Below are 15,403 nucleotides of genomic sequence, written 5' to 3'. Positions count from 1 at the left end.
TCTGTTGCAGGGCTAACACACAGACAGAGACAACCAATCGCACTCACATTCAGGTCTATGGGCAATTTAGTGTTTCCAATTAACCTATCCCCACTACCTGCATGTCTTTGGACTGAGGGAGGAAGCCGGAGTACCCGGGGAGAACCCACGCAAACACGGGGAGAACATGCAAGCTCCACACAGAAAGACCCTTTTGTAGGTTAAGTTAAATGTTTATTCTAAAATAATTAAATTACCAGAAATTGATTTATCATTTTAATTCTAAGTTTTCCCTGCATGTGTGAGTTTGTGTGGTTGTCTCTCTCTTTCTCAGATAGACTGGCATCTCGTCCTGGATGTACCTTTGAGTCATTCAGCTGGGAGAGGCTGACTTCATGCAAAGCTGAGATGGTTGAGCGATAAATTTCTTTCTAAAGCTGCACTGAGTCACACACAGAGAAATCTTTTAAACATCTTAAGTCTCAAACATTTTAAATAAGCATTTAAATCTGAAATATAAAAACCAAATAAAATTATTTTTAAGAAAATCTAATAAAATATATACATATATATATATAATAAATTAAATACTTACTGTCAGTACAGCTCTGAAAACACAGACAGTAACACAGTTATTTATTCAAATCATACAAAAGCACATAAGAATAAAGGCACTGTTTGCACCACTTGTATGAAACATTTGATTGAATATCAAATATTTACACATTATGAACTTTATCACATGGGAAGTAACAGACATGAAACATATCAAATTATAAGAGCATAAACATCAAAATGTTGGAAACATGTTGGAGGTAAATGTGTTTCATATTTCTCACCTTTATATTTTCTCCTCCAGATAAAGACTGCAGAGAAGCAGACAGTCAGGAGGAGCAGGATGCCCATAATCCGGACAACAACACCAGCAGGGAAGACTGAAGAACCTGAAACCAACACATTTACATTCTGTAGTTCATCTCACTGTTGGACCAACGTTCATTAAGACCACACCAGACCTTTATCTATAAAACACCACAGGAACTAAACTACACAATGTTTTAATGTAGATTAGTGAATAACCAAACTGTATCACAGTTTGATGTTTAGCAGTTACACTGAGCCAGTCATCAACAACAGGTGAATGAACACAGTATCACAGCAGGTTCGCTTCTTCCATGTTATAAACAGATCACATAAAACCAGAAAAAAAAATCAGGGTCACTAAAACCACATTAAAATTAAAGTTTGTAGTTTTTACCTCCCAGTGATGATGATGAAAGACGAAGATCAGTGTAATCTGAGCTGTGTGTGATCCTCGGGCCTGATGCTGTGTTTATTTTTTCTTTATTTGCTCTTGTGTGATTGCCGAGGGCTCCCTTTGCTCTGTTTATTGTCTGATCTTTATTTTCACCTGTGCTGCATTAGTGGATCCTTCAGACCTGTTTGTGTTTTAGTTCTTGTTAGTGTTGTAGTCACAGAGTGTTATTGGTCCTTGAAGGGTCTCTGTTTCTGTCCCTGCGCTAAGTTCACTCAGTGTTTCATCCGTTTAGTTTTACGTCAGCATTGCCTCGTCACCCTCCTGTTTCCCACTCTCTGATTACCTCATGTGTTTATAAACACTCTTCCCTCCCTTCGTCTTTGTTTTAGTGTCTGTTTGTTTTCCCTCGTGTGATTTCTCTGAGTGTATTTTAGATTTACCAGTTTGTTGCCTGTTTTAGATTTTTGTTGAAAGTTTTGAATCAGCAGTTTAACTTTGTACTAAAGCCCAAAAATGAAAGTTTTTTTGTTGTTTTTTTTCACTCCCACATCCTCCATTATTAAGATCAAGTACTGAATGATTAGTCCTGTTGCTCCCTAATCTCTATCAGCTGTTTTTTTTTTCTAAGCATGTGTGAAAAGGGCTTCTTCCACTTTCCTCCTTTCACATGGGGCCAAATGGAAAATCCAGATAAGATCAAACAAAGGTGTATTTATAAAAGTTTTACTCACTTCTTTTTCCAATCTTACCCTCATTGGTCCTGATCGCTGCTTTACCCAGTTTGGTGACGATGTCCTTGTTCACACCAGAGAGCTGAAACACACAGTCGTACCTCCTCCAGTCCTCATGTATGACTGATGAAAGATCCAGATCAACACTCATCTGGAAGGTCCCATCATTGTTGGTGAGGATCTCTCCTTTGTGAATGCCCTCGTGAAACTCCTCTCCATCTTTCCTCCAAACCATCTCGGCTCTGTTAGGATAGAAACCTGTAGCGTGGCAGGTGACTGGAGAGGAGGAAGACTTCTGGAGGAGAGAGACTGATGGAAGCTCTAGGGAATTTAAAAAATAAAAAAAAAAATAAATCTAAAATCACAGTTCATACTGAGTTTACCATTTCCATTTGATGTATTTTGAATGTTTTAGACACACAAATTAACATAAATGCCATTTAAAGAATAATTAAGAAAATAGGAGAATTACAAGAAGTACACAACTGAGTGAAGGGAGTGCTGTAAAAAGCTGCAGCGATGGTGATTAGACAAGTCAAATAAACAGAAATGAGGAAAAATGAAAAGTGTAAATGTGATAAAGTGGTAATAAATGTATGAGAAGATCAGGATGTGGCCTGTTAATTAAAAGTATTACAATAAATCAGGTCATGTGATTTTACCTGTCCTCATCAGAGAGCTCCTCCCATAGTTCACGTACTTCTTCAGCCACTCAGGACAAAGCTTGGAGTGATAGTTCCTCAGATCACCTGAAAGAGATCTCTCACTGTCCCACTTGTGTTTGGTGATTACAGCCTGCATTACTGGAGCGATCCATGTCTCTGTCCTCAGGTCAAATGATAGGAAATCTTCTCCATCGTAGCCATACTGATGATATCCGTTAACTTCAGCCGTTTCATCGTCCCATTCACAGCCGTATATCAGCTGGTTAATGTGAACACCTGAAACCAAGAGGGGCAGGAAGTAGTTGATATTTGCCCACAGATGAGGGAGTTAAGTTGAAGAGCTTCAATAAAAACTACATAAATACACATAATCAGCTTTTTAAATTTGGCTGGTTAAGCTTCCATTAAGGGCGCTAACAAGCTAGCTTGTGTCTGTAATAGAGGTGGATGCCTCGAGACCACTTTTACGTGGTCTTGGTCTTGTAGTGGTCTCGACGGACTTTGGTCTTATCTTGGTCTTGCTGTCTCTGTCTTGCTGTCTCAGATCGACATAGTGATTGTGGACCCATGACACACAAACCAACGTTCGATAATGTGTCGTGCACAAAAGCATCAGCCCTAAGAGCCGTGCTTAGAGAGTGCTTTGTAGTGAATCAGAAGAGTCGACTCCCATTGAGCGAGAGCCGGCTCCTCACTTAATTTCCTTTCGCTGCTCAGCTCTCACACAGTGGCTCAGCTATGCTCCAATCCCTCCATATTGTGGCCAATCACATGCGAGGAAATAGGATAATATTATTATGTGAAAAACAAGAGAGGGTGAGAGACGTGACAGTGTAAAGACTTTTTTGTCTCAGTCTCGTCTCGTCTTTGTCTTGGTCTCGATACCCTCTGGTCTTGGTATTGTCTTGGTCTTGGTTTAGGCGGTCTTGACTACAAGTCTAGTCTGTAACAACAAAGGTCTTTAAAACCTGGAGAGATTTAATTCAGTGTCAGCAGTCAGGTTAATAAAAAGCTTCATTTTAAGAGTAAAAAAGTGAAACAGAAACAAACCTCCAGTTTGGTTGAATCGCTGCTTCAAAGTGTCGATGTTGCCTTTAAAGACCTGCTGGGTGTTCATGAGCCTGTTAGTCTGGCGGGACAAATACTCTGGATCATCTTCTGCAGCTTTCTCCATCCACTGCTGCTTAAACTCTGCTTTCTCTGTGTTGCTGTCATAGTGAATCATCTGAACATCATCAACCAAACCAACAGCTACAAACTCTGGAAAGTTTGAGACTCCAGAGGAAGAAGTGTAGAAATATCTCAGAGAGCGAGTCACTGTAAGAAACAATGACTGTTTCAGGTTTTAGACTCAACAGAAACAGCGCATGCAGTTCATATTTCATCTAATCATCCTATTATCATTCTAACAGTGCTGAGTTAAGGGCAGTTTTTATAAACAAAACAAAACTATGGCACAGTCCAACACAAAGGTTTATTTTACTATGTTTGAGACTAACACCGATGTAATTATGAATCAAATAATCAACAACTCATTATTGGCTCTTTTCAAATGTTGTAAAATTAGAAAATATCAGATTGTATTTTTGTTCAACTTTATTTTGAGAGTCTAAATTGATGTGATTAATAACAGATGATGAGTAATGGATCATGTTACACTGTTAGTGATGTTGCCGACACACCCTGAACTGCGCAGGAATCAGGAAGTCCTTTGGTGTCACTGATACGTTGATGTGATTAAAACTCACAAACCTTTTTGGTGTTTGTGACTTGAAAGTGATGCTAATCAAGCTTCCTGAAGCATTTCCCCAGAACTAGCAGAGATATTAATGGCTTTTATTTAAACGTGGGCAAACACACCTATTAATAGCCTTTTTAAAAATAATCTTAAATATGTCCTTCTTAGCAAAACAAAGTTTAAAAAACTTTACTGTAAGTGATACAAATTTCTAACTCACGTCCCACAGTGCCGTGTATTTCCAGGAGAAGCAGAAAAATAAACAGTTTCATGGTGACCTCTCGATAATCTAACAGCTAATATCTTATTATCTATGTGGGTCTGCATGGAGACCCACAGCTGAGGTCAAAGCTGCATCATCAGCCAATGAAAACCATCCTCAGTGCCAACGTCACTAATATCTGGGTTAAAATAAACCACTGATGTTATCCGCAGAACTGAAAGTAAAGTCTGCAAAATGTGATGAAATAAGGAGGCGGGGAGAGAGGCCGGGTGCTTCTGCCTTTGCTTCCACACAGAAGTATGTTTAGTTTATGAGTCATGCTGCTCAGACTTTTTGTAGTTTAAAGTTTCTATTGTTTCTATTGTCTCTGTGTTGTTCGGCTCCCTTTAGAGTGAAAACATTCCCAAATAAAATGTCACCAGAGGACAAACACAGTGTTTTATTGACACTACAAGAACTAAAACTGTGGTGAAGTGCTTCCCTCAGTGGTTCAAAAGGAAAACAGGTTATACATATACACTGACCGGACACTTTATTAGGTACACCTGTTAAACAGCTCATTAACACAAATTTCTAATCAGCCAATCACAAAGCAGCAATCTGATGCATTCAGTTGTGTAGACACGGTTGAAACGTCCTGCTGAAGTTCAAACATGGCATCCAGCTTCTTCCACTTATCTGGGTTCAGGTCACGGAGGCAGCAGCCTGAGCAGAGAAGCCCACACTTTTCTCATCCCGGCACAATTACCCCCAAAAAACTGTGCATTCATTCTGCGGCGGTTAATTTCCAGATAAAATTTCATTAGCAAAATCTGTTTCTTTATTCTATTTGCAGTTTAATTTTCTCTTTCACAACACAGCTTAGTGTGGTTATTTTTGCTTTGAGTGTGTAAAGTTTATGAAGACTAACATAATTACAGTAGTAGGTTAATGCCACTGTTATTTCACATAAAGAGCAAAATAAGTAAATAAGAGGAGAAGTTGGTCCAACAAGCCCCTAAATCAAAATTATGGGGGCAAGACTTCATGTAGTAGACTGGGGGAGTTGTAGGTTCAGACTTTTAAAGGAGCTCAGCCCCCAATCACAACGCCACGCATTATGATTGGGGGCTGAGCATTTTAACACCTTGTCGTTAATATTAGGAGAAAATGCTACTTGCAAATGTCATCAACCATTTCCACATTTTCAAACCTCAATTCTATTTGATACACATTAAAACGTTACTTTCAAAAGCAGCCTAATTAGTTGGATGACGTATTGTAATGTTTAAAAATGAATCAGAGTGAATAATCAGTGATTTTAATCTCATCCACCTGTTTTAGGGCGGAGCCTTTAGTTACCCAACCCAAGCGAAGACTTGTTAAAGAAGTTAAATAACTATTTGTGGCAAAGCAGAAAAGATAAGAAACAGCATTTCAGTCTCTTAACCACACAGAGGCTTCCACCAAATCATCAAGTACTTTAAGTGTCGTTATTCAGTACAGACACTGGGAAATCACGCTGCCACTCCACAGACCAGTACGTGAAGCAAACTGGTAATAGAGTTGTTTCGTATTAATATTTCTGAATTCATCGAACCCTCCCTTTATCATGCAAACACAGCACAGGGCATCATGTACTCCAGTTTTATGAGTGGAGAACTGATTTGTAGCCCATCACATTGTTGTAGTGGCAGCCATCCTGTTCAGCCATGTTTAGAGTGAATCCTGTAAAATGCTGCTATTCAAACCAATATCCCCTGTTCAGAATGTCTACTGGCATGTTTTACGTGTGCTACTGGAAAACAAAGTCTCCATGAAATACATGAAAAACTAATTTTGTTTTTCAGCTGCCTTCGCTGTCTGCTCCCTCAGTCTTCCTGTTCTTATACAACCTCTCTGTCCTCTCTCTCTGCATCATCCTCATTCAACTAGGAACTAGAAAATAACAAAAATATCATCTTAGAACAATTAAGATAAGATTATTATTATTATTATGATAAGGGCAGGTTTATGATCCATAATTGATAACAGTATAACACACTGCTTTATACTGAAGCTACAACTTTATGCTGTTCGGTGAATTTGACCACATGTCCACTCTGTTTCTTTTTGCTCTCTGCTGTCTTCATCCTGCTCTCTCAAAAGTTAAATGTTACAGTGAATAAAGGACATAAACTCATCCATATAAGTTTATAGTGATATTCAAACTGAATACAGACGGATGCTGGACACTGACAGGTAACATTTTGACCTGCTGTCACTTGGATCTGGAGCTGAAGCCCAATTCATCCAGAATTGGAACAGAAATCTTTAACAAACTAAAATTATAAAGTACATCATCTCCTTGGCTGAAAGTAGTGATGCACCCACCTTTACATACTCAGTAATTCAATATTTGTGGTGTCAGGTTGGAACATGACTCATATTCACAAAGTTTCTGTTCACTCATGTTATTATACTCTCCTCTCCACACTCTGAATACTCGACATTATGCACGACCACAATGTTAAACTTTTATTTAGATGTTCAAGTATAGAAACAGTGCAGTAGTCTAACAGAACAAAGACTCTTTCCCCTGATTCTGTAGATCAAAACACAGCTGACCTGAAACATCCAACATAAAACAATCTTTACAATAAATCCCACATGAGGCACGCGCGCACACACACACACACACACACACACACACACACACACACACACACACACACACTGTAAACCTGATTTTTGGCAGCTGCATTGACCATCTAACAGAACAAACAGTAATAAAATATACACATACATTTCTGTGTAGTATATATGTAATACAGTTACCATTAAAGTCATGACTGTTCATCACTGTCACATGTACCAGGGTTTGAGCAAAACATAGAAATGGCAATAATAGAGTACAGCTTTTCTTTGCAATACCTTATTTATAGCTTTCATCAGCGTATTCATATTTTTATTAAAGATGAAACAAATTATTTATGACAACTTTTATGAATTTTAAACTCAGTATTTCAAGACACCTCATGTTGTTGCTCATAAAAAAAACTGTGATTGTAAAGTGAGTGTAAATGAACTGATCTGCAGTTAGTTCAAAGCACAGCAAATCACAGAACTGATATTTTCAACTTATTGACCTTAGATCACGATGCCTGCAAAGGTGCAGTGGTTAGCATTCTGACCTTGTCAGTAAAAGGTTGATGGTTCAATTCCAGCTGAAAACACAAATCCCCTTTGAGGTTGTGTCAGAAAAGTCATCCAGAATTAAACTAAAATCAAACAGGCAGAACTAACTGCTGTAGCAAAGCAGCATTAAAACTGAATAATGTTAATACACACTCAGACCCAACACTGAGGAAAATAAACACATAATTCCTACAGATGTCGTTTTTCTTCTTCAGGACCATCTTTACTTATTATTGCATAAAAGAGACCTGCAGTATAAAATTATACTTAAAAAATTTAAATAGTTTGTAATGTTTTTTTCAGTGTTTTTATTTATGTAGTTTTATTTTTATGTGTTTATGTTATTGTTATGGTCTAATTATTGTTAATATTATTATAATTGTTGTTGTTATTAATTAATTAATTATTTTATTTTTTCATTTTTATTCTGTTCTTAATGTTAAGCACTTTGGTCAGGACTTGCTGTTGTAAAGCACTTTATAAAGTTAGTTTGGCTAAAAAGTATTTTTTCTCACAGAAAATAGTAATTCTCTTTTTTTCCTGTGACATAAAAGTAAAAATTTGGTTCCTTCGTGTATGTTTCAGTCACAAATTGTAAATGGACTGATTCTTATATAGCACTTTTCTCCTCTCCCAGAGTACTCAAAGCACTCTATACAACAAGCCACATTCACCCAATCACACCCATTCTCACAAGCACTTTATCTGTACTTAGTGCTTTTCTAACTAGAGTCACACACATTCACACTCCGATGGATGCATCAGAGAGCAACTTGGGGTTAGTATCTTGCCCAAGGATACTTGGCATGCAGACCGGAAGAGCCTGGGATCGAACCACCAACCTTCCGATCAGTAGGTGACCTGCTCTACCTCCTGAGCTACAGCCACCCCGTGCCCCAGGGCGGTTGTGTCAGGACAGTTGTGTCCTGGCTGGAATAAAAAATGTCCATTACAGTAGAAATGTTTTCTCAGGAGTTCAGTGATGCAGAATCCTCATCAAGTGAAGTTAGTCCACCTGATCAAAGTGTCTCCTGTTCAAAGAAAGATTCAGCTTTCATTAACGAGGAACGAATGAAAAATTCTTCATGCATCAGCAAATGCAGTCAGTGTGAAAAATTAAGGGTTTCTTTAAATGCATTCAGGACAACACAAAGATGACTGTATGTGGTACATGTGATGTGTTCAGAGACATCACTTACCTTTGTTCCAGATTTCACTCTTTGTCAGAATTACTCTAAAGAAAAAAAACATTCAGGTCAAAAACTCATCATGATAGAAGAGCTGTCACACACACTGGGCCACGACCATCTCCACACAAACTTTCCTCGTCTATCATGTCACTAGTGATACAGTTTAACTAGTTACTTGTTCCTCAGTAAAAATCTGTTAGATGGCCTCGTTATTCATCATATATGAGGTTTTAGTGGAAGCGACTGATTCTTACCCAGATAAGAAAGAGCATAAAAATGTCTAGTTTGTTATATCTAGATCTTTGCGAGTGGTTGCCATGTTCAGCATGTATGTTGCTCCCTCTGAGGATGTTGTTTTGTTTAGATAAGAGCATTTAAAATCCAAAAACAATCGACTGTAGGAGAAGAAACGTGTGATATGATGGTGATGGAATCTACAGCTGGTGAGTCAGACCAGCTGAACAGTTCAGAAATGTTTTTAATAATTCGAAATGCATCAAAGTATAAAACTCCATGAGTAAAAACGTGCAGTACCACACAAAGATTAAGACTGTGTGTCATAGAGAGCCTGTACTTACTTGTCATCAGCTCAGTTTTGATGGTTATGTCTAAAGAAGGTTTTGAATCTGAGGAGGAAAAATACAAAATGATTATGTTCAACTAAAAAATAATATGATCTGTTGATGTTGATGATAGTGTTAAATACAAACAGCATGAACACAAACGCAGGCACGAGGAGAAAGTTTTCTCATTTGCAGGAGGGTTTATGGTTCCGTTTCTGTCACTTGAATATTTAACTTTTTAAAATATGTGAGCACTGTTTCATTGTGTAGGTCAGAAAATTTTGCAGTGCTTATAAAACATATTTATGTGAGCACTACAGAAATCTCAGTTAGGGAACATGGAGAAAAGTTTATTGGGCAACATCCAGGAAGAAGAAGAAGAAGAAGAATGAGGATGTGTGGTGGTGAAAAATGACAGAGAACAGAATAAATGAAGATCCTGAGGAGTTCAGGGAAACGTTGAAGCTAAGAGACGGATGAGCATTTGTGGCCAAACAGATTAAAGTAACAGGACGTGCAGTGATTCACAGATTTAGTTTGTTACTGTAAAATATTACTGAACATACTGAACAGAGACAGGGCCGTCTATGTTTCCAAGGTACCTGTTTTTAGTACTGATGCTTTAATTGCTTTGTTCTGTTTAGTGCTGTGTAACTATAAACTATTATAACTGACTATGAACACATGGTTTGAATATCTAACCTTCTACTTTCATATTTAGAAAATGTAAAAAAAAATAAAGCCACTACATTACAATTTTTATGAGGATACAAACAAATCCTCCAATCCAAGCACAGACACACCTGAAGGGATCCTTTCAGGATCATCTTCAGGTGAAGTCTTCATGTCTACAAAAATCAGACCAGACAGACAAAATCAAAACATAAAAACTTCAGCAACCGGCTGAGCTGCTCTGTGGTGATGCTGTTGTTAATTTCCAACATCTGCCTTGTTTCCATGCATTTAATTTTAGCCTCTAATTCACATTCAGTGAAACAGATTTTTATGTGAACAGATTTTAGCTCAAAATGTCTACATGAGAAATTTTACTTACAAGGTTTAGAAGGTTTAGCTGTAAATAAAAGAAAGAATCACATGTCAGTGATCATAGCTGTAAATACAAGAACACTGATCCCTACACCACTAACTCAAACTGGATTACAAAGCTCTCTATGTTACTTTACCTTTTACTTTATTTACTATTGGTTATCACTATGATAATACTGTTACAGTCTCATCACTCTGGGGCTTTAAACATCATTGCTGTACCAGGACCTGAAGCTTGTCTTAATGTGCAACCTGGAAAAACACTAAAAATACTGAAATCATCACTTTGGTTCACTCACCAGTTTTCTTTTTGTAAATAATGAATCCGATTAGTGCAACGACAGCAAGAACAAGAGCAGCAGTGACTATGGGGACGCTGATGGGGACGGCAGTGGGGCTGGAGCTGGGGCCGATCGTGATGTTGGGCACTTCTGTCGAGGCTAAAAACAAACAAAGGAAAAAACAAAGAAGAAGAACAGTAAACAACTGATTTATTAATTTTAAATATTGTTTTGCAAAAAAAAAACACTCAAATTTTTGTTCAATGATTAACAAAAAATGTTGAATGAAAATAAAGAGAAAAACAAAACTGAAATTTGTGTCCTTAATGTCTTTAACTTCTTTGACTTATACTAATACTAAACTAATATTATATTAAATCCAAACATTTAAAGTGTCAGTGCTACAACTGCAAACCATGATTGATTAGTTTATTATATATAAAAATTATTTGTGTTTGTGGGTTTTTTTCTGTTTTAGACTGTTTATATATCATGAGTTCATACAGGAGGTCCATTCTGGGCTATAAAATGAGTAAAATTAGATTTTGAAAATAAAGTCAATATTTTATGACACCCATCAGCTCAAACACAAAACAATACAAACAACACATCTTCATCATTTCTGATAATTTTCTTACCTTCATTTGTCCTGATGGCTGTTTTATCCAGTGTGGTGGTGACGTTTTCATTGATACCAGAGAACTGAAACACACAGTCGTACCTCCTCCAGTCTTCAGCTGGAACAGATCTCAGATCCAGGTTAACACTCATCTGGAAGGTCCCATCATTGTTGGTGAGGATCTCTCCTATCTCCACACCCTCATGAGTCTCCTCTCCATCTTTCCTCCACATCATCTTGGCTCTGTCAGGATAGAAACCTGTAGCGTGGCAGCTGATGGCAGAGGAGGAAGACTTCTGGAGGAGAGACACTGAGGGAAGAACTGGAGAGTAAAGAGAAACACAGGTCACTGTTTCTGTATTAACAGCATGCTAACACATATTAATGTACATATAGTACCATGTGAAGGATATTACAGAGTCAAATAAAGACTCTGTAATATAAAAATAAAGAAATAAGGAAAATATTTGAAGGAAGGGGGAAACACATTGTAAAAGGATGAAGTGATGGTTTTGAAATTTAACGGATAAATTACATTTTGATTATTGTTTAAAAAAAACACATGAGATTAGCAGACAGAGAGGAAGAGAGAAAATACACTGAACTTAACTGTGTTGGTCATAAAATAGTTGTATTACTTAATAAAAATGAGGTAAATTATCACACTAAGTCTGGTCATGTGATACCTGTTCTCATTAAAGAGCTCCTCCCATAGTTCAGATACTTCTTCAGCCACTCAGGACAAATCTGAGTGTAATAGTTCTTCACACTGGTTATAAAAGCGTTGTTACTGTCCCACTTGTGTTTGGTCACCACAGCCTGTTGTTTTGGAGCGACCCACGTCTCTGTCTGCAGGTCAAATATTATGAAGTCTTCTCCATCATAACCAAACTGCTCATATCCGTCCACCTCATTCGTCTCATCGTCCCATTCGCAGCCGTACATCCGCTGGACAATGTGAACACCTGAAAGAAGAACAGAGACGAAGACGACAGAACCAGAGTGAGATCCAACATATAAACACAGAGACACAAGTCAACAGAGACTAAAACACCTGACCTGATTCAACACAGCTTCCACAGAAGGAGGGTTTCAGGACAGAGAAGCCTGTTCAGCAGTGAGTTGCTACAACTGGTTTCAATAAACATAATAATAAATATCCTTAAAGACAAGTTATGTAAGATGTGAGCTCAGTACAAATACTGTTTTCAAAATGTTAAATGAAAGAGAGAAAAACGTCATTTGACTTCACAATTCTTCATTTCTTCTTCCTCTTTCGGTCACTCTCTTTAAGGGTCGCCACAGCAGATCCTCCTTCTCTACATCCATGAACTTCCTCCAAGGTCTTTCTCTTCTCAGCTCCACATTCAACATCCAAACCATCTCAGTCTTGCCACTTGGTCACTCCCAATAAAATCATCCTCAGCTCTGTTACCTCCAACTCGGTGCCTTCATCTCCACACCATACATCGCAGCAGGTCTCAATACCATCTTGTAAACCTTCCCTTTCACTCTTGCTTGTACCACAGATCACACCCTGCACTTCTGTTGTGCTCTGCCTGGTACTTTGGATGGCTGACCTAGTTATTTAAATTAATAATCATCACTATTTCTGCTTCTTGCATCCTCTCTGTAACACTGTTACACTGTCATTCACACACATGTACTCTGTGTTGCTTCTACTGATTTTCATTTCTCTTCTCACCAGCGTATAACCCCACCCCTTCCACCTGCTCCCTGCTCTCACTAGAGATCACAATACCTTCTGGAAACATCAAAGTCCATGGAGACTTCAGTCTGACCTCATCCGTTAACCTGTCCATCCCCATTACAAACATGAGGGGGCTCAGAGCAGAGCCATGATGTAATCCCACGCCCACCTTGAACCCAACTGTCACTCCAACCACACACACCACTGTCCAGATACATGTCCTGCACCACCCTCACATACTTCTCTGTCATCCTTGAGTTTCTCATGCAGCACTACAGTTCACCTTTTGACAACTTATCATGTGCTTTCTTTGCAACACCTTCTGACCTCCTCTAAAATTCTCCATCAACACTGAAAGAAACATCACGTCTGTGATGCTCTTTCTCAGCATGAAGCCATACTGCCACTTCCCCATGCCCCAGACGTTAAGTAGTCTGGTTAAAAAGTCCACTGCTCTCTCTCCTAAACATCCCCATAACTCCACAGGTATGATCTGGACAAACTGCCTTTTCACTCTTCATCCTCTTACAGCTGCCCTCACGTCTTCTTTACTCATCCTCTGCACTTCCTGATTCACTAGCTGCCCTCCATCTGCCCTTTACATTCATCGTGAGTCATCCTGTATTTAAATCTTTAATCTGAATGAAGTATTCTTAAAGTGTATGTATGCAAATCTGTTTATGACTAAAATTAATGCTGAAAACATTAACAGCAAATATCAGTAAAAAAACAAGAAAATATAAACAAACCTCCAGTTTGGTTGAAGCGCTGCTTTGCAATTTCAATGTTGGCTTTGAACACCTGCTGGGCACTTACAAAGCCCCCAGTCTCTCTCTCCCAGTACTGCTCATCTATAGTTCTGTTCATCCAGTCCTGTTTGGGCACAGCTTTCATGGTGTTGCTGTCAAACTGAACCATCTGAACTTCATCAACCATCCCAACAACCACAAACTCTGGGAAGTTTGGGACTTGAGAGGAAGCAGTGTAGAAATACTTCAGAGAGTGCTTCACTGGAAGAAATGTTTAATGTTGTGAGACACGGCTTTAAAAATCAGCATATTTTCAAAATAAAAAAACTATAGTGTCCCCTCTATAAATACAAAAAAAAATATGAATCAATGTTTTATCTTTTCTGATCATCTTATTTTAAAAACTTTTACAATTCGTTTTGTAAAAACTGGTGTTTGTAGGTCATTTTGACTTGATTATATTTTCATTTTGCATCAGTAATGATTTACAGTCCTTATTATGGCATTAACCCGACCATAGGCTGCCAATGAATTCATTTTTTAGTATTGTGCAGATTACAACTGTTTCTTTCCCTTTTTGCTAATATTACACTTCTATACATTACACCATAAAACATTATGAGCAGCTTAAAATTTTCTTCTTCTACAATTAGAAATTTAATTTCCACAAAAATAATTTGTAAACCAACACTCATTTAAGTTTTGATGTTTGTAGCTGTTTGTAGGCTTTCTGCAATCAGCTACAAACATCAGGGACCCAAACCAGCCCTCTCACGGCCTGTTCTCCCTCCAGCATCTGGAAAGAGGTGACGGAGCATCAGCTGCAGAACCAGCAGGATGCTGGAAGGCTTCTTTGCACAAACTGTGGGACTGATAAATGTACTTTGGCCCCTCCCTTTACAATCCATAAACACACACTTAATCTGATCTAATTTAATACTCTCTGTGAGAGGACTGCTGCTGGCTGAATCAATCTGATTATTTACACTTGAGTTTGCTCAGAGTCTCTGCAGGCTGCTGCGTCATTGCTATTTATCCTTATTTTAGAATTGTTATCGCTGTATTTTATTTGTTTTACTGATCATTGTGTAGATGCTGGTGAGAAGCAACATTTTGTTGAAGCCTGTGTATTTCTGTAAAAAATAAACAACAACAACAACCCTGCGAAATAAAAATAAACCTTGAATCTTGAATATGTGGAAGCCGAGAGTCTGTTTACAGTAACACCTGAGCCACCTGAGAGCAACACTATCTCTAAAGAACAGTTTCATTTTTATGAAGCTTACCTGCAGACACAGACGCTGTCCAGTAAAGAAGCAGCATCATAAACGTCCTCATTTTCAATTCAATTCTCTCAGTATAAGAAGAAAAAATTAATACAACCGTTTATTGTTTTAATTTTGCCACAAAATGAAACTACAGCCTCTGAGTCCGCACGCGCAGTGACTCCTCTCTGACCAATAGGAATTCAAAGCTGGATGCGCCTCACCAGT

At 38.2% G+C, this 15,403-nt stretch overlaps 2 protein-coding genes across 2 annotated transcripts; both read right to left on the bottom strand.

The window, feature by feature from the left end:
* Positions 1 to 576: 576 nt before the first annotated feature.
* Positions 577 to 7,971, bottom strand: LOC308384447 (DLA class I histocompatibility antigen, A9/A9 alpha chain-like; the record flags this gene model as incomplete). The annotated part of the gene is made up of 6 exons (XM_080863014.1): positions 577 to 587; positions 819 to 923; positions 1,987 to 2,289; positions 2,631 to 2,909; positions 3,684 to 3,950; positions 7,944 to 7,971. The coding sequence occupies 6 exons, from the start codon at positions 7,969 to 7,971 to the stop codon at positions 577 to 579; spliced, it is 993 nt and encodes a 330-aa protein (XP_080719140.1).
* On the bottom strand, positions 7,258 to 14,169 carry LOC308384978 (class I histocompatibility antigen, F10 alpha chain-like). Its single transcript, XM_080863686.1, has 9 exons — positions 13,911 to 14,169; positions 12,137 to 12,415; positions 11,470 to 11,772; positions 10,850 to 10,990; positions 10,558 to 10,575; positions 10,307 to 10,351; positions 9,519 to 9,566; positions 8,950 to 8,984; positions 7,258 to 8,781 (listed from the first exon to the last, which is right to left on the bottom strand). The coding sequence occupies exons 1-8, from the start codon at positions 14,095 to 14,097 to the stop codon at positions 8,980 to 8,982; spliced, it is 1,026 nt and encodes a 341-aa protein (XP_080719812.1). The 5' UTR covers positions 14,098 to 14,169; the 3' UTR covers positions 7,258 to 8,781; positions 8,950 to 8,979.
* Positions 14,170 to 15,403: the final 1,234 nt, after the last annotated feature.

The sequence above is a fragment of the Rhamphochromis sp. 'chilingali' genome, assembly GCF_963969265.1.
Source record: "Rhamphochromis sp. 'chilingali' genome assembly, chromosome: 17".
In the NCBI taxonomy this organism is placed as follows: domain Eukaryota; kingdom Metazoa; phylum Chordata; class Actinopteri; order Cichliformes; family Cichlidae; genus Rhamphochromis; species Rhamphochromis sp. 'chilingali'.
Note: the sequence above shows the minus strand (reverse complement) of the source record. Positions and strands in the feature narration are given on the sequence as shown.